This window comes from Sphaerodactylus townsendi, linkage group LG05 (assembly GCF_021028975.2).
Source record: "Sphaerodactylus townsendi isolate TG3544 linkage group LG05, MPM_Stown_v2.3, whole genome shotgun sequence".
NCBI classification, from domain to species: domain Eukaryota; kingdom Metazoa; phylum Chordata; class Lepidosauria; order Squamata; family Sphaerodactylidae; genus Sphaerodactylus; species Sphaerodactylus townsendi.
This window is the reverse complement of record NC_059429.1, coordinates 134606629-134626280: the sequence shown is the minus strand read 5'-3', so window position 1 is coordinate 134626280 and position 19652 is coordinate 134606629. Positions and strand designations below refer to the sequence as shown.

The window sequence follows — 19652 nt, the reverse complement described above, 5'->3', positions numbered from 1 at the left end:
GAAGAAGAAGAAGAAGAAGAAGAAGAAGAAGAAGAAGAAGAAGAAGACCTTGTCAACTATCATACACAGTGGTGGGATCCAAAAATTTTAGTAACAGGTTCCCATGGTGGTGGGATTCAAACAGTGGCGTAGCGCCAATGGGGCTGGGCGGGGCACGACAGGGGCGTGGTCGGGCATTCCGGGGGCGGGGCATTAATAATTTCTCTGTTACTGTAAAAAACTCTTACTGTAAAAAAAAAGTTCCTAATTTCCAGCTGGTATCTTTCTGTCCATAATTTAAACTCATTATAGCAAGTCCTATCGTCTGCTGCCAACAGAAACAACGACTTCTCCTCTAATTGACTGCCTGTCAAATACTTCATACTTTCAAATACTTAATTTTGTTTCTAGAAATCAAAAGAAGGACACTTTTCTTAAACAAGGAACTTGACCATATTTCTAAAACATGTTTTTAAAACAGCCCAACAGGGAGAATGATCCCGTTTTCCACCTTCGCTAACCAGCCACATAGGAAACAACAGGACTTGATGATTTTTGGACCTAAGGGCATTTCTAACGGAAAAGCAGACCCCATTAGTAACCCCCTCTCGGGAACGGGTGAGAACCTGCTGGATCCCTCCTCTGGTATGGGCCCCCGTGCCTTTCTCTTCCTGCCTTCGAACTCTTTTAAAAACTCTACATTTACTAAAAATGACAGTCCAAGAGCCAGGGTTTTGCCATCCCGCCTGTCATGATGGAGAGGTATGCAGAAGTTTGATCGTTAGAACTGTCCTCAAGGAATACCTTGCAAACTCAAGCTGAGCTGTTGACTCGGGGCAGAGATGCGTGACCTTCGCCAACCCATTTTGCCGCTTCAGCAATGCCTGAGCCCAAGATCCATTCGTTCCCAGCCCTTTTGAAAGGCCGTGAATCTCTGCGGATGAATGCAAACGAATGCAAATCTCAGCAAGATCTTCTTGACGAGGAAATTGGCCGCTGTCGTTCAGGGTATTAATTATCCCGACTCTTGGCAATCAAAATTAAGAGCGTGTCAACGTTTCTGACTTCAGAATCAAAATGTAAAGGCACGAATTGATCCCCCCCCCCCATCTTTCGTGTTGGCTCTCATCTGACGCTTAATAAAACATATATTTTTTCACATGACAGGAGTAAGCAAAGCACTTGGGTCAGATGGGCCCAGACAGCCGGGATCCATCTTTTAGAGGAAATCGATAGCTTGGGGCAGACGAACCAGCTAGCCCCAAATTAAAAGTCGCTCGCAATCTCTGCCCTCATAGTTCACGTCAATTGAGTTTTATGTGTTGGCAACGCAGGGTACTAAATAAAACATTGAAAGTAGAAAATAATAGGTGCCATTAACTATAAAGTGTTCCACGTCCCTTTCCGCTCTTGGGACCTCTTTAGGACTCTGTATACTTGGTGGCAGGATCTTGGTCAGATAAGGGTATGGTAAGGTGTGGTTTTCTACCAGCGTGGTGTCGTGGTTAAGAACAGGTGGATTCTGATCTGGAGAACCCTGTTCGATTCCCCGCTCCTCCACCTGAGTGGCAGAGGCTAATCTAGTGAATCAGATGCATTTCCGCACTCCTACATTCCTGCTGGGTGACCTTGGGTTGGTCACAGTTCTCTCAGAACTCTCTCAGCCCCACCAACCTCACAAAGGGTCTGCTGTGGGGAGAGGAAGGGAAAGACACTTGTAAGCCACCTTGACTCTCCTTACAGGAGAGAAAGGTGGGGTATAAATCCAAACTCCTCCTCCTCCTCCTCCTCCTCTTAATTAATAGAATTAATATTAACAATATTCTATTATTATTCTATTCTCCTGGTGCTTAGGAGAACAGCAAGAATAGTTAAGAGCTGTACAGTGGCGTAGGAGGTTAAGAGCTCGTGTATCTAATCTGGAGGAACCGGGTTTGATTCCCCGCTCTGCCGCCTGAGCTGTGGAGGCTTATCTGCGGAATTCAGATTAGCCTGTGCACTCCCACACATGCCAGCTGGGTGACCTTGGGCTAGTCACAGCTTCTCGGAGCTCTCTCAGCCCCACCTACCTCACAGGGTGTTTGTTGTGAGGGGGGAAGGGCAAGAAGATTGTCAGCCCCGTTGAGTCTCCTGCAGGAGAGAAAGGGGGGATATAAATCCAAACTCTTCTTCTTCATCTTCTACATGGTTTGGTGTTGACAAGACCTGTTGATTTTTCAGTAGACTTGTCTTTTCTCCAGGTGGGGGCAGGAGATTGTGGCATCTGGAGGGTTTCTATCTCTGTTGTATTACATTGTTTATGCTTAGACATTTGGTGCTTAATAGTGGCTGGCATGCACAGGCTTTGAGGTCATGCAGTTCCCAAGGTGGACATCTGGGCTACCTCGGGATGATGCAGGCTTCAGAAAGCACAGAGCCGCTGCTGGGCAAGGGGGGGGGGTGTTGAAAGAGCCCCCCCCCCCCGGGATTTTGGGTGCAAAAGTCAGGCTTGACAAAGATTTCTGTAGTATAACCTGCTTGATTTTTTTCAATAAAAGAGTCCTGAAGATGTCCTAAAGACTCCCGGAATGCTCCACAGGGGATTCTGGTTGTATCCCACAGCAGCTGGTATTGAGAGGTATACTGCATCTGAACTCGGAAGCTCCATTTAGCATTCATGGCTAATAGCCACGGAGGGACGTGTTCGATGAAGCCTTCCGAAAACGCATGGCGGCGTTTGTACAGAAACTCCTAAAGGGTTTCTTTGGATTGATATCCCCTTTCTCTCCTGTAAGGAGACTCAAAGGAGCTGAAAATCTCCTTTCCTTTCCCTCCTCACAACAAACACCCCATAAGGTAGGTGGGGCTGAGAGAGCTCCGAAGAACTGTGACTTGCAAACTCTATGCTGGGGATCATTAGGAAAGGAATTGAGAATAAAACTGCAAGGATTGTCATGCCCTTATATAAAGCAGTGGTGCGACCGCACTTGGAGTCCTGTGTCCAGTTCTGGTCGCCGCATCTCAAAAAGGATATTGAGGAGATAGAAAAAGTGCAGAGAAGGGCAACAAGGATGATTGAGGGAGTGGAGCACCTTCCCTATGAGGAGAGGCTGCAGCGTTTGGGACTCTTTAGTTTGGAGAGGAGGCGGCTGAGGGGGGATATGATTGAAGTCTATAAAATTATGCATGGGGTAGAAAATGTGGACAGAGAGAAATTTTTCTCTCTTTCTCACAATACTAGAACCAGGGGGCATCCATTGAAAATGCTGGGGGGAAGAATTAGGACTAATAAAAGGAAACACTTCTTCACGCAACGTGTGATTGGTGTTTGGAATATGCTGCCACAGGAGGGGGTGATGGCCACTCACCTGGATAGTTTTAAAAGGGGCTTGGACAGATTTATGGAGGAGAAGTCGATCTATGGCTACCAATCTTGATCCTCCTTGATCTGAGATTGCAAATGCCTTAGCAGACCAGGTGCTCGGGAGCAGCAGCAGAAGGCCATTGCTTTCACCTCCTGCATGTGAGCTCCCAAAGGCACCTGGTGGGCCACTGCGAGTAGCAGAGAGCTGGACTAGATGGACTCTGGTCTGATACAGCAGGCTTGTTCTTATGTTCTTATGTTCTAAACACCCTGCAGCAGCTGATATTGAGAGGTATACTGCATCTGAACTTGGAAGCTCCATTTAGCATTCATGGCTAATAGCCACTGAGGGACATGTTCGATGAAGCCTTCCGAAAACGCATGGCGACGTTTGTACAGAAACTCCTAAAGGGTTTCTTTGAGGCCTCTCATGCTGGGAATTGCCGGCTTTTATGGTTTCGTCATACAAATGTATACAGAGTCCTGTATTTTACCTCCAACCTACATTGTTTGGAACCTGCTTTGATTTCAGATCGTGAATAATCTCAGGGGTTTGAATCCCCCCCCCCCATCAATGAGTTAAGATTACACATTAGCTCTCTTGCATTTTTAGTGCCTTATTAAATGTCATAATTTGCAGTTGAATATTAGAGGTTTCAGAGATAATTCCTAGCGTACGAACCAGGCAGCAACAGTGTTTAAAAGCACAGAGTGCTCAAAAACAGAATTTAAAAAGCCGACGCGAAATTGGCTGGCATAGAAACTACAATTATCCACACCTGCTTAATATGGTATACGGCTGAATCATGCCCCCAAATGAAGAGTCATGCAGCTGACTCTCGGGCACGCTTACTCACAAGTAGGGTGCGAGTTCCGGGTTGCAAAATACCTGGGTGTTTGGGGGATGGAGTCTGAGGAGGGTGGGATTTAAGGAGGGGGAGGACAATTCATCTTCCCAAGCAGTTGTTTTCTCCAGGGGAGACTGAGCTCGATCGCTTCGAGCTCAGTCGTAATCGTGGGAAATCTCCAGCTGCAAACCTGGAAGTCGGGAACCCGACTCACAAGTTTATTCGACTTCAAGAGAGACAGTGCAGTGTAGCGGTTAAGAGCAGGTGCACTCTAATCTGGAGAACCGGGTTTGATTCTCAGCTCTGCCACTTGGGCTGTGGAGGCTTATCTGGTGAACTAGATTAGCTTGTGCACTCCAACACATGCCAGCTGGGTGACCTTGGGCTAGTCACAGTTCTTCGGAGCTCTCTCAGCCCCACCCACCTTACAGGGTGTTTGTTGTGAGGAGGGAAAGGAAAGGAGTTTTTCAGCCCCTTTGAGTCTCCTTACAGGAGAGAAAGGGGATATAAATCCAAAATCTCCTCCCTCCCCCTGGCCATGTTTAGATATCTGAAGGGATGTCCTGTTGGCCAGGGAGCAAGCTTGTTTTCTGCTGCTCCAGAGACCAGGACCAGGAGCAATGGATTCAAGATACAGGAAAAGAGATTCCACCTAAACATCAGGAAGAACTTCCTGACAAGTCAGGGCTGTTCGACAGTGGAATGCATTACCTGGGAGTGTGGTGGAGTCTCCTTCTTTGGAGGGTTTTAAAGAGAGGCTGGATGGCCATCTGTCAGGAGTGCTTTGATTGTGTGTTCCTGCACGGCAGGAGGTTGGACAGGATGGTCCTTCTGGTCTCTTCCAACTCTATGATTTTATGGGTAGGAAGAACTTCCTGACAGTTAGGCAGGCTGACCAGATGTCCCGCTTTTGGCGGGACAGTCCCGCCTCCAAACCATCTGGTCACCTTACAGTTAGGGCTGCTCGACAGGGGAATACACTGCCTTGGAGAGTAGTGGAGTCTTCTTCTTTGGAGGGTTTTAAAGAGAGGCTGGATGGCCATCTGTCGGGAGTGCTTTGATTGTGTGTTCCTGCACGGCAGGGGGTTGGACTGGATGGCCCTTGGGGTCTCTTCCAACTCTATGGTTCTATAATTCTACGACTCTATGATTCTTTCTGATGAGCAGCTCATTTCTCCCATCCCATTCTGTAAGACCCAGGGAGAAAGAGGCCTCCATTCCACAAAGGAGCTAGAAAGAAAAGTGAGTTTTTCAAAGTCAACGACAAAAGTTTGTGGCTTCTCAAAAAAACCTCCAGCAACAAGAAAACCTAAACCCATTTAAAATTCCTGTTTCCCTGCCAGGGGATGAAGCTTTTATTGTCTCATTTGCTATCGGCTTTTGGAGTTCTCTACACAGATACTGAATTCTCAGAACACCGGTGGCATCGAGAGCCAGCCCATTAATCTTGGGTAGGAACGGATCTCGGCGGAGGAACGTCTTCATCACCCCGCAGTGAGTCAGGATCCGCTTCGAAATGTGTTTGTGCAAAAGCCCAGGTGGGGAACAGATGGCTGCAGAACCGGATCTGCGCCGCAGTGGTTATATGCTAAACCACCGAAGTTTCTTGCCAAGTTGGATCTCTTGTGCTTTGGACTTACAAAGCTCGTCTTTGAGCAGGAGCACATGAAGCTGAGGCGCCACGTGGCGTAGCGGTTAAGTGCGTGCACTGCCATTCGCACGGTCAGGAGTTTGAGCCCCCTGTGGGTCAGATATCCTGGCAGCTGGCTCATGGTCAACTCAGCCATCCATCCATTCCTTGGTTGGTAAATGAGTACCTAGCTCATAGCTAGGGGGTAAAGAATAGCCGGGGAAAGCAATGGCAAACTACCCCACAAAAATGGCTTGCCTATGAAATCACTGCTTGCAGTGGTACCCCAGGGTCGAACACGACTGAAGGGGAAACTTTACCTTTATATGAAGCTGAATCGGACCTTTAGCCCAACTTGTATAGGGATCCGTTCAGAGGTGGGATCCAGCAGGTTCTCACAGGTTCTTGAGAGTAGGTTACTAATTCTTTGTGTGTGCCGAGAGGGGGTTACTAATGGGTGATTTAGCCAGGTGATTTTTGCCTTAGTTACGCCGCTCCTCTCAGCAGTAGCGCGCAGAACTTGAAGCAGTCTAGCAGGAGGTGCACCGGCGCGCGTGGCAGCCTGCGCCTGCGTGCATTCGTTTCCCGCCCAAGGATCTGCGCAGCGGCTGTGTCCTTGCCACAGCCCCGCCCAGAAATGCCCCGCCCCCGGAATGCCCGCCCCCGCCCCCGTCGTGCCCCGCCCAGCCCCATTGGCACTACGCCACAGTTTGAATCCCACCACCATGGGAACCTGTTACTAAAATGTTTGGATCCCACCACTGGCCCTGACGGTCAGGAAGTTCTTCCTAATGTTTAGGTGGAATCTCTTTTCCTTCACCTTGAATCCACGACTCCTGGTCCCAGTCTCTGGAGCAGCAGAAAACAAGCTTGCTCCCTCCCCAACATGACATCCCTTCAAATATCGAAAAATGGCCCCCTAAGTCTCTCCTCATAGGGCACGGATTCTAGACCTTTTACAATACGTGGACGTGTGTTTCAATATTTATTTGTGCATTCAGTCGTTTCATTTTAGCTGGCCTGTCTCAGGGAGCCTCAAGGTGGATTACAAAATATATACCTCTCAGACGGGCATAAGCCGCCTCATAAACCATGTAATAGGACTAGCCCTCACTTTGAATTTAAGCAGATTGGGAGAGGGAAGGCACGGAGGGATGGCTCACAGCTCAGCTCCTGTGGCCCTTATATGCTATTTGCAATTTGGGGGTCAGGAAAGCATTTTCCTCCTGCCTAGATTGGCCCAGGGATTTGCTGTGCTCTGGGCTGGGAGCGTGCGGGGAGAGGTAGCGACAAATTTCCTGCATCGTGCAGAATGGAACGATCCTCCCAGCTGTATGTTTCTATTACAAAATTAGAAAACAACGGATACAAAAAAATTGTCCAAGGAATGAGCAGAATGTCGGCAGAAGAAGAGTAGTAGTTTGGGTTTATCCCCTGCCTTTCTCTCCTGTAAGGAGACACAAGGTGGCCAACACGTTCCTTTCTCTTCCTTTCCCCACAACGAACAGCTTGTGAGGCAGGTGGGGCTGAGAGAGTTCTGAGAGAACGGTGACTAGCCCGAGGTCACCCAGCAGGCCTGTAGGAGTGCGGAAACACAAATCTGGTGCACCAGATAAGCCTCTGCCACCCAGGTGAAGGAGTGGGGAATCAAACCCGGTTCTCCAGATTAGAATCCACCTGGTCTTAACCACGACACCTGAAAACAGGACAGTCATGCTAGCTGTAGATTGCAGCCCTCTTCCTTTATACTTGCGTCTTCCTGGGCTGTCCCATTAGTCTGGGTTTTATCTCCTTTTAAGAACATCCTCTTGGAGATTCCACCCCTTTGCATTGTGGGGAAGGACAGTCCCAACCCAGGGCCTGAAGGCAGTGGTGGGATCCAAAAATTTTAGTAACAGGTTCCCATGGTGGTGGGATTCAAACAGTGGTGTAGCGCCAATGGGGCTGGGCGTGGCACGACGGGGGCGTGGCCGGGCATTCCGGGGCGGGGCATTCCTGGGCGGGGCTGTCGCAAGGACGCAGCCGCTGCGCCGGTCCTTGGGCGGGAAACGAATGCACGCAGGCGCAGGCTGCCACGCACGCTGGCACACCTCCTGCTAGACTGCTTCCAGTTCTGCGCGCTACTGCGGAGAGGAGGGGCGTAACTAAGGCCAAAATCACGGGGCAAAATCACCCATTAGTAACCCCCTCTCGGCACACACCAATAATGAGTCACCTACTCTCGGGAACCTGTGAGAACCTGCTGGATCCCACCTCTGCCTGAAGGTCTTGAATGGCTGGCTTGGGCAGAGAAAATATTTGCTGGCTGCAATTGCCCACATTTCCACAGGAGGGAAGCTCGCGCACTGGTTAAACATTTGCTTTCCGACTACTGGGTGTGATGTGTTTCTTTAGGTGCATTGCGCGGAAAACAACAACAGTATCCTTGTGGAGTGGATAATAAATCCCAGGACAATTTAGGGGACAGATGAGGAGGACCAAACTGAAACTGGTAGAGAAGGAGCAGCACATTTCAGAAGAAGAAGAAGAGTTTGGATTTATATCCCCCCTTTCTCTCCTGCAGGAGACTCAAAGGGGCTGACAATCTCCTTGCCCTTCCCCCCTCACCACAAGCACCCTGTGAGGTGGGTGGGGCTGAGAGAGCTCCGAGAAGCTGTGACTAGCCCAAGGTCACCCAGCTGGCGTGTGTGGGAGTGCACAGGCTAACCTGAATTCCCCAGATAAGCCTCCACAGCTCAGGCGGCAGAGCTGGGAATCAAACCCAAAATGAGACAGAGGGTAGCTCTGCCCCCTGCCAGATCGGGCATGGGGATAGCCCAGGATTACTAGAATACAGCGACCTGTTCCCCTTTTGGAGGTGGACTGTCTTTATGGCAATATGGCTGTACGGAGCCAGCGTGGTGTGGTGGTTAAGAGCAGGTGGATTCTAATCTGGGGAACTGGATTTGATCCCCCACTCTTCCACCTGAGTGGCAGAGGCTTATCTGGTGAACCAGATGTGGTTCTGCCCTTCTACATTTTTCTTGGGTGATCTTGGGCTAGTCACAGTTCTCTCTGAACTCTCTCAGCCCCACCTAGCTCACAAGGAGTCTGTTGTGGGGAGAGGAAGGGAAAGACACTTGTAAGCCACCTTGAGTCTCCTTACAGGAGAGAAAGGTGGGGTGTAAACCAAACTCCTCCTCCTCCTCCTCTTAATTAATAGAATTAATATTAACAATATTCTATCATTATTCTATTCTCCTGAGGCTTAGGAGAACAGCAAGAATAGTTAAGAGCTGTACATGGTTTGGTGTTGATTTTTCAGTAGACTTGTCTTTTCTCCAGGTGGGGGCAGGAGATTGTGGCATCTGGAGGGTTTCTCTCTCTATTATATTACATTGTTTATGCTTAGGCATTTGGTGCTGTATGGAGCCAGCGTGGTGTGGTGGTTAAGAGCAGGTGGATTCTAATCTAGGAAACCGGATTTGATTCCCCACTCCTTCACCTGAGGGGCAGAGGCTTATCTGGTGAACCAGATGTGGTTCCGCCCTTCTACATTTTTATTGGGTGACCTTGGGCTAGTCACAGTTCTCTTAGAACTCTCCCACCTACTTCACAAGGTGTCTGTTGTGGAGAGAGGAAGGGAAAGGAGCTTGTAAGCCACCTTGGGTCTCCTGACAGGAGAGAAAGGTGGGGTATAAACCCAAATTCCTCCTCCTCCTCCCTCTTCTTCTTCGGTCATTCCCCTCCCCAAACCTTTCCCCCTTGAATCTCCAGGGATTTTGCAACCCAGAGTTGGAAACTTTAGATGAAGGGGACGCTTTGGCTAGGCCGCAAGGGCTTGATGTGGAAAACATGTCATAGGCCTGTGGTGGCGAACCTATGGCACTTAAGATGTTCATGGACTACAATTCCCATCAGCCATGCTAGCAGGGGCTGATGGGAATTGTAGTCCATGAACATCTGGAGTACCATAGCTTCGCAACCACTGCATAGGCTATCATCCCCTCACACATGCGCTGTGAGGGGCAGCAGTGGCGTAGGAGGTTAAGAGCTCGTGTATCTAATCTGGAGGAACCGGGTTTGATTCCCCGCTCTGCCGCCTGAGCTGTGGAGGCTTATCTGGGGAATTCAGATTAGCCTGTGCACTCCCACACACGCCAGCTGGGTGACCTTGGGCTAGTCACAGCTTCTCGGAGCTCTCTCAGCCCCACCTACCTCCCAGGGTGTTTGTTGTGAGGGGGGAAGGGCAAGGAGATTGTCAGCCCCTTTGAGTCTCCTGTAGGAGAGAAAGGGGGGATATAAATCCAAACTCCTCCTCCTCCTCCTCCTCCTCCTCCTCCTCCTCCTCCTCCTCCTCCTCCTCCTCCTCCTCCTCCTCCTCTTCTTCTTCTTCTTCTTCTTCTTCATATCTTCTGTCACCTGCTTGCAAGCTTGCTTTTATCCTGGCCCCCATCAGCTAAAATAATATGCCTTTTTTTTATTTCCGTGAATCTTTTAGCCACTGACGTCAACTGCGGAAGAGCTGAGTTACAAATGAAAAAACACCACCTCATAGTAAGGCCAACAAGATGTGGTTTCGCCAGGTCAGCGGCCGGCGAGGCATAAATCTTGCAGACCGTTCAAAACTATTGACACGTCTCTTGAAATACGTCTCTCTCCATTAACGTCTTTCCAGCGCAAAAAGAGTTGGGAATCCAACTTCGAGGTAAATATGCTCCAACTTCGAGGAGCAGCAGTGGCGTAGGAGGTTAAGAGCTCGTGTATCTAATCTGGAGGGACCGGGTTTGATTCCCCGCTCTGCCGCTTGAGTTGTGGAGGCTTATCTGGGGAATTCAGATTAGCCTGTACACTCCCACACACGCCAGCTGGGTGACCTTGGGCTAGTCACAGTTCTTCGGAGCTCTCTCAGCCACACCCACCTCACAGGGTGTTTGTTGTGAGGGGGGAAGGGCAAGGAGATTGTCAGCCCCTTTGAGTCTCCTACAGGAGAGAAAGGGGGGATATAAATCCAAACTCTTCTTCTTCTTCTGATCATTCAGACTCCAGATATTCAGTTAAGGGAACCAACTTTGAGCAAAGGACATAATACACCGACATAATCCAGCCGGGATTCCATATTTTTAACAATAGCACAGCAGGCAGAAATGCAATCGATGAAGGCTTTTTTCTTCCTAGCAGGCAGATGCCCAGTTGGGAAGGAACATTTCCTGTGCAATTCTTGCCCCCTGCACCCGTGCTAAAGGCAAAGGAGATCTCGGGGGAGCAAATATCCTCGTGAAGAGCAGTAGTAATTTCTCCCAGGTTTTCCGAACGACGGCAGGTAAACCCACCGAGGTGGGTGTGGAAGTTGGCCTGCGGATTTGCACGGCGGAGAGTTGATGCCCCCCCTCTTCCATCGCTCCTGTTGCTATGGCAACCCTGCTGGTCCAGAGTCTATTTCATGCTGTTGTCTACCCAGTCTCACCTTGAGGATCAAATAAGGAAGTGCAGAGAGCATCACAGGGGGCAGCGACTCGGGGCTGTTGCTGGGGTCTCTGCCGCGGGACGTTATCTGCGGGCGCAGGAGGCAAAAGGGGCAGGGGGCTTTGCCCCCGAAACCACCCCTATGCCCTTGGGTCAGATTGGCTTAAGATGGATCGTTCACCAATCCTAAACTAAGAAGAGCCTTAACACTGGCCAGATTCAATCTAATGCCTTCTATGCTGCTTTATGGCAGATATCAACAAATTGATAAACAGAGGAGGCTATGTCCATGCAATATGGGTCAGGTGGAGACACTCGATCATACCCTTTTTCATTGTGTAAGGTTTGCAAAAACCAGAATGTCGCAATCTGCACTTATCCCATTTCTGTATAACAATCTAACCGATGCTCTTAAGATACCTGTGCTTTTGAACAACATGGATCCCACAGTGCGCGAAAATGTAGCAAAATTTCTGCTAAAGATAACAGACGTAAGTCTAGATGGATACTAATCAATGTCTATGTATTATGACCACATATAGCCAGCAGTAATTTTTCTAGCTTCTGTAAGTATTCAATGACGTTTAAGTGAGTCAACTTAGTTGAAGGAAGGTTCTATAGTTACAGAAGGACCATGTATATATTTTAGTACCAGTGTCTATAACTGTGAGCAATAATGGGCAAATTTTGTATGCTTATTTTGTATGTTTATTTTATGCCAATAAAGGCTTGTTACTACTAAGATGGATCGTTTGTTATAATTTTATCCCTCTGCCCCGCCCCACCCCAGGTTCTGAAAACAGCTGGTAGGAATCAAAAACAGAAATGGCATCGGAGTTTCCTGGGGAGAGATTTTTAGCTGAGCTATTTCAGATGGGTAGTTGTGTGGAAGGGTGGGATTCAAGTTCCATAGCACCTTGGAGGCCAACAAGAGTTTGGGGGGTATGAGCTTCAGGGAGCCACAGATCTCTTCATCAGTGAGATCTGAGTCCAGTCAGTGGCATGCCTAGGGGGTGTGAGGAAGGACTAGAGCAGTTGCATACCTAGGGGGTGGAGTTGAAATTGGGCAGGGCGCGGTCGCAGTCGCTAGGGAGCGGGTCATCGCTTTGGGCAGGGGCGTACCACCCAGGAGGACATATAGGGTCAAACGTCCCCGGGTTGCAGCCATTTAGTCACGTGAGGGGTGGAAAATTGCCCCCCCCTCCTCCAGACACTGACTTCAAGACCTGGTGCAAAAAAAAGTTGTTTGGTCATGGAGAGGGAGGGTGGCCGCCCATACGGGGGATGGGGGGGCACGGAAAACTTTTGCACCAGGTGACATAAGAACATAAGAGCAAGCCAGCTGGATCAGACCAGAGTCCATCTAGTCCAGCTCTCCGCTACTCGCAGTGGCCCACCAGGTGCCTTTGGGAGCTCACCTGCAGGATGTGAAAGCAATGGCCTTCTGCTGCTGCTGCTGCTCCTGAGCACCTGGACTGTTAAGGCATTTGCAATCTCAGATCAAGGAGGATCAAGATTGGTAGCCATAAATCGACTTCTCCTCCATCAATCTGTCCAAGCCTCTTTTATTTAAGAACATAAGAACATAAGAACAAGCCAGCTGGATCAGACCAGAGTCCATCTAGTCCAGCTCTCTGCTACTCGCAGTGGCCCACCAGGTGCCTTTGGGAGCTCACGTGCAGGAGGTGAAAGCAATGGCCTTCTGCTGCTGCTGCTCCCGAGCACCTGGTCTGCTAAGGCCTTTGCAATCTGAGATCAAGGAGGATCAAGATTGGTAGCCATAAATCGACTTCTCCTCCATAAATCTGTCCAAGCCCCTTTTATTTATTTTATTTATTTATTTTTCAAACTTCTATACCGCCCAATCCCCGAAGGGCTCTTTTAAAGCTGTCCAGGTTAGTGGCCATCACCACCTCCTGTGACAGCATATTCCAAACACCCATCACACGTTGTGTTTTCCCTAGGTACGCCTCTGCCAATCGGAAACTGGATTCCATAGCATAACATTCCTGGTGAGGGTCTGTGCCTTCCCAAACTCCGCCCTCTCCAGGTTCTGCCTCCAAATCTGCAGGAATTTGTCAACCCAGAGTTGGCAACCCTGCACAACCTCCTGGCTGCCTATACATGCATGCATGCTAGTAGTGGGCCCTTTTGAAAAGCAATCAAAATAGGACGCTCTATAGCAGTGGTGGCAAACCTATGGCACGGGTGTCAGAGATGGCACTCAGAGCCCTCTCTGTGGGCACATGCAAACAGAGTAGTCCTCACCCCCCACCCCCACTCCCATCTAGGCTGGCCTGGGCTGCTGGGCTCAATTATTAGCATTAAACCTAAGACCTGGTTTTGGGGAAGCAGTGTAGGTAACCCTGTTAAGTGCTGTTAAACCCCACTGATTTTCATGCGAAGAATTAAAGCGCGATTCTTTAGAAGAAGAAGAAGAGTTTGGATTGATATCCCCCCTTTCTCTCCTGCAGGAGACTCAAAGGGGCTGACAATCTCCTTGCCCTTCCCCCCTCACAACAAACACCCTGTGAGGTAGGTGGTGCTGAGAGAGCTCCGAGAAGCTGTGACTAGCCCAAGGTCACGCAGCTGGCGTGTGTGGGAGTGTACAGGCTAATCTGAATTCCCCAGATAAGCCTCCACAGCTCAGATGGCAGAGTGGGGAATCGAACCCGGTTCCTCCAGATTAGATACACGAGCTCTTAACCTCCTACGCCACTGCTTTACCTGGGAGTGAGCTCGGTTGCTGGCAATGGGGCTTGCTTCTGAGTAAACCCTCCCAGGGTCAAGATTCACCCGTTGGAAGAGTTGCACGGTTGCTTCAAAGCAAAGCCACCGACCACCAAGCTTACTCCCGAGTAACGAACGCCTCGGAGCCAACCGTTTTTTCTAAACTAAAACCTCAGTATTCAGGTTAAATTGCCGTGTTGGCACTTTGCGATAAATAAGTGGGTTTCGGGTTGCAATTTGGGCACTCGGTCTCGAAAAGGTTCGCCATCACTGCTCTATAGGGGCTCAAGACTTGGTGGGTGGGGCGCTGTGACCCACCTGAGGATCCCAAGCCGTGGGTTGGGAACAACCAAACTCCTGAAAACCTTTGGAAAGAAAAACATATCAAATCAAGCTCCCAGCCAGGGGCCCTCGGAGACTCCGCTCTTGAAGGAATGGTGCTTAATGACCTATGAGAAGGAAAGATACTTCGAATTCACACGGAAACCTGAAAAATCCATTACGGGGACGGGCGATGTTGATGACAGTTTCTATTATTCTTTTCAGACTCCCTCTGAAGACAAGACAGAGCCAAATGGGGCCAGTGCAGAGGTGGGATCCAGCAGGTTCTCACCAGTTCCCGAGAGTGGGTTACTGATTATTTGTGTGTGCCGAGAGGGGGTTACTAATTGGGTCTGCTTTTCCGTTATAAGTTCCATTAGGTCCAACAATCATAAAGTCCTGTTGTTTCCTATGTGGTTGGTTAGCGAAGGAAGAAAATGGGATAATTCTCCCTGTTGGGCTGTTTTAAAAACATGTTTTAGAAATATGGTAAAGTTCCTTGTTTAAGGAAAGGATACTTCTTTTGATTTCTAGAAACAAAATTAAGTATTTGAAAGTATGAAGTATTTGACAGGCAGTGAATTAGAGGAGAAGTAGTTGTTCCTGTTGGCAGCAGACGATAGGACTCGCTATAATGAGTTTAAATTATGGACAGAAAGATCCCAGCTGGAAATTAGGAACTTTTTTTACAGTAAGAGTTTTTTACAGTAACAGAGAAATTATTAATGCCCCGCCCCCAGAATCCCCGGCCACGCCTCCGTTGTGCCCCACCCAGCCCCATTGGCGCTACACCACTGTTTGAATCCCACCACCATGGGAACCTGTGACTAAAATTTTTGGATCCTACCACTGGGCCAGTGGTTTGCTGGATGATGGAGCCATGGGGTGGGAAATGGTACGTTCCAGAGATTAGGGGACAACTGGTGACAATGCCGGTCTGGGTTTCCCTCTCTGTTCTAGGTCCAAAGGATTTAGCATTCTGTCCAGAAAGTAGCAGGGATTCAATGCAGATCTTGCACTATGTTCGGTGCTTGGGCTTCCTCTGCATGGTTGGTTCGGCCTCCTGTGCCAGCCATTCTGTGATCATGGCCCCCCACCCTGTGGTTGAGCCCATAGACACAGAAGGTTTGGGAAACACTGATATCCTGAGTCAGACTATTGGTCTCGATACTCTGTCTCAGGCAGAGGTGGGATCCAGCAGGTTCTCACAGGTTCCCGAGAGTAGGTTACTAATTATTTGTGTGTGCCGAGAGGGGGTGACTAATGGGTGATTTTGCCACGTGATTTTTGCCTTAGTGACGCCCCTCCTCTCCGCAGTAGCGCACAGAACTTGAAACAGTCTAGCAGGAGGTGCACCGGCGTGTGTGGCAGCCAGCGCCTGTGCGCATTCGTTTCCCGCCCAAGGACCGGCGCAGCGGCTGCCTCCTTGCCACAGCCCCGCCCAACAATGCCCTGCCCCCGGAATGCCCGGCCACGCCCCCATTGTGCCCCGCCCAGCCCCATTGGCGCTACGCCACAGTTTGAATCCCACCCCCATGGGAACCTGTTATTAAAATTTTTGGATCCCACCACTGGTCTCAGGTAAAGATGTTCATATGGTCAGTTGAACTGCAGCTGTCCAGAAAATGGTACGCTTCCACGTTCGAATAGAGTCCCGAACAAATAAGAGAGTTATCATTCATTTTTTGCGTGCTGTCTTTGTCAAAACCATTAGCTGAATGGTGGGAGATTCAGGACAGATACACAGAAGTACTTCTTCACAAGGCGCATAGTTAAACGTTGGAACTCGCTGCCACTGGATCACCGAGCTTTAAAAGGGGAGTGGAGAAATTCATGGAGGGCGGGGCTGTCAGGGGGTACTAGCAGTGGTGGGATCCAAAACTTTTAGCAACAGGTTCCCATGGTGGTGGGATTCAAACTGTGGCATAGCGCCAATGGGGCTGGGCTGGGTACGATGGGGGCATGGCTGGGCATTCCGGGGGCGGGGCATTCCTGGGTGGGGCTGTGGCAAGGATGCAGCCGCTGCGCCAGTCCTTGGGCGGGAAACGAATGCACGCAGGCGCAGGCTGCCACACACGCCGGTGCACCTCCTGCTAGACTGCTTCACGTTCTGCGCGCTACTGCTGAGAGGAGGGGTGTGACTAAGGCAAAAATCACGTGGCAAAATCACCCATTAGTAACCCCCTTTTGGCACACACAAATAATGAGTCACCTACTCTACGGAACCTGTGAGAACCTGCTGGATCCCACCTCTGGGTACTAGCCATGATCGAGATCTACTCCCTCCAGTACCGGAGGCAGTGGCATGCAAGGGAGGTGGCATGCCGGGGAGGGGAGGGCGGGGTCCTGGCATCTGGACATGGCCCACCCACCCTAGCGGAGGCAGGGGAGGGAGGGGTGGCATGTAAGGGAGGGGAGGGAGGGGAAACAGGGGCAGGGAGATGTTGTCAGCCATCCTGCTTGTGGGATTCCCAGAAGCAGCCAAAGGAGTAGTAGTAGTAGTAGTTTAGATTTATACCCCACTTTTCGGAGCCGTAAGGAGTCTCAAAGCCGCTTACAAACTCCTTCCCTTCCTCTCCCCTTAAGAAGAAGAGTTTGGATTTATATCCCCCCTTTCTTTCCTGTAAAGAGACTCAAAGGGGCTGACAATCTCCTTCCCTCCCCCCCAGCGAACACCCTGTGAGGTGGGTGGGGCTGAGAGAGCTCCGAAGAACTGTGACTAGCCCAAGGTCACCCAGCTGGCCTGTGTTGGAGTGCACAGGCTAATCTGGTTCACCAGATCAGCCTCCACAGCTCGAGCGGCAGAGCGGGGAATCAACCCCGGTCCCCCAGATTAGAGTGCACCTGCTTTTAACCACTGCGCCACGCTGGCTCTAACAGATACCTTGTGAGATAAGTGGGGCTGAGAGAGTCCAGAGAGAACTGTGGCTCATTCCGCACATGCAGAATAATGCGCTTTCAAACTGCTTTCAGTGCTCTTTGAAGCTGTGCGGAATAGCAAAATCTGCTTGCAAACAGTTGTGAAAGTGGTTTGAAAATGCATTATTTTGCGTGTGCGGAAGGGGCCTGTGATAGAATTACCCACAGGGGTTGAAATGCAAGCTACAGCTTCGCAAAAGCTCTAGTCCTCCATAGTCCCTGAATCCAGCGGTTGAAGGTTACCAGACAAGAGATTCAGTCTATGAGCTGACAACCTCTGGCTGGGGACGTTAGAGCAGGAATCCCCAACCTATGTGAACCTGTGGTCATCTTTCGAATTCTGATCCAATATGCTGGGTGTAATCACAACATGTCTGTCGCGGGAACTGCATTGTTTTGAAATGTTGTGGGTTGTTGTTGTGTTTTTTGCATACAGACAGCTTAGATCAGTGATGGCGAACCTTTTCGAGACCGAGTGCCCAAACTGCAACCCGAAACCCACTTATTTATCGCAAAGTGCCAACGCGGCCATTTAACCCGAATACTGAGGTTTTCGTTTAGAAACAACGGTTGGCTCCGAGGCGTGCATTACTCAGGAGTAAACTTGGCGGTAGAAGGTGGCTTTGCTTTGAAGCAACCATGCAACTCTTCGAACGGGTGAATCACGACCCTAGGAGGGTTTACTCAGAAGCAAGCCACGTTGCCAGCAACCGAGCTTACTCCCAGGTAAAGGATCACAATTTATTTATTTATTTATTGTTTGGACTTTTATACCGCCCCATCCCCGAGGGGCTCTGGGCGGTGTACAGCATAAAATATAATTATAAATAAGTTACTAAAACCTTAAAAACCTTTAGTTCTTTGCATGAAAATCAGTGGGGTTTAACAGCGCTTGATAGGGTTACCTACACTGCTTCCCCAAAACTAGGTCTTAGGTTTAATGCTAATAATCGAGCCCAACGGCCCAGGCCAGCCTGGGTGTGTGTGTGTGTGGGGGGGGGCGATTTCCCCCCCACATGATGAACTCTGTTTGTGCGTGCCCACAGAAAGGGCTCTGAGTGCCACCTCTGGCACCCGTGCCACAGGTTCGCCATCACTGGCTTGGATCCAGTCACGCAGCGAATCTCTTCGGGTTGTGCTGCAGCGGCGGCCGAAACCACCTTTGTAGAAATCTGCACAGCCCATCAGATTTCCAGCGCCCAATGGGAGGCCCTGCTGGACAAAAGCGAGACGCGGCCCAGCCGACTTCTAAAAATGCTTGCTGGGCACCAGGTCAGGTGATAATAACGGGCAGCGTGTTGGAGACCCCTGAATTAGAGGCTCATGGCTTGCATTGCTGTCCTTCTCTGTAATCCCAGCCTTGCTGAATTGTTTATTGGAAGTGTCTGCTATCGAATTGTTTTTATATGCTGTAATTGGATTTGAGTTTCCGCGAGCAGGGCAAGCCCCAAATGAATAACAATCTAGTAGCAATAGAGAAGGTGAGAACCTGGTTATACCCGACCCCGGTAAATACATCTTGGCTAGTTTGTCTGCCAATCAATCCTGTGGCAAGAAAAACTCAAACTCTGCAAACGGTATTAAAAAGAGAACAGGACTGAGAACTGAAAAGCTGGTTCTTGTAGAGAAGAATAGGAGTAGTAGTAGTTTGGATTTATATCCCCCCTTTCTCTCCTGAAGGAGACTCAAAGAGGCTGACAATCTCCTTTCCCTCTCTCCACCCACAACAAACACTCTGTAAGGTAGGTGGGGCTGAGAGAACTCCGAAGAACCGTGACTAGCCCAAGGTCACCCAGCTGGCATGTGTTGGCATGGTTCAGCAGTGGCGTAGTGGCTAAGAGCAGGTGGACTCTTATATGGAGGAACCGGGTTTGATTCCCAGCTCTGCCGCTTGAGCTGTGGAGGCTTATCTGGGGAATTCAGATTAGCCTGTGCACTCCCACACACGCCAGCTGGGTGACCTTGGGCTAGTCACAGTTCTTCGGAGCTCTCTCAGCCCCACCTACCTCACAGGGTGTTTGTTGTGAGGGGGGAAGGGCAAGGAGATTGTCAGCCCCTTTGAGTCTCCTGCAGGAGAGAACGGGGGGATATAAATCCGAACTCTTTTTCTTCTTCTTCACCAGATAAGTCTCCACAGCTCAAGTGGCAGAGAGGGGAATCAAACCCGGATCTCCAGACTAGAGCGTGCCTGCTCTAAACCACTACTACCCTGCTTTTCTGTGCCTTTAAGGAGTCTCAGAGCAATCACCCCCCACCCATAACAAGTACCTTGTGACCTTGGCAGTTGGAGCTGGCATGTTAACTCTGGATATATTTATATTATAATTGTTAAGGACTATCTTGAGACATTTTACCTGTTTATTGTATTAGGTTACAGCCAGCAAGAAGAAGAAGAAGAAGAAGAAGAAGAAGAAGAAGAAGAAGAAGAAGAAGAAGA

At 49.7% G+C, this 19652-nt stretch overlaps 1 protein-coding gene across 1 annotated transcript in view; it reads right to left on the bottom strand.

Annotated features, from left to right (window-relative positions):
- Positions 1-19652, bottom strand: part of FNDC11 (fibronectin type III domain containing 11) — a 25179-nt gene that overhangs the window by 2144 nt on the left and 3383 nt on the right. The window contains exons 3-4 of the mRNA XM_048497940.1: positions 11247-11333; positions 10985-11134 (exon numbers count right to left, since the gene is read on the bottom strand). Of these exons, the coding sequence (XP_048353897.1) occupies positions 10985-11134; positions 11247-11333 (237 nt within the window). The remainder of the gene's footprint in view (positions 1-10984; positions 11135-11246; positions 11334-19652) is intronic.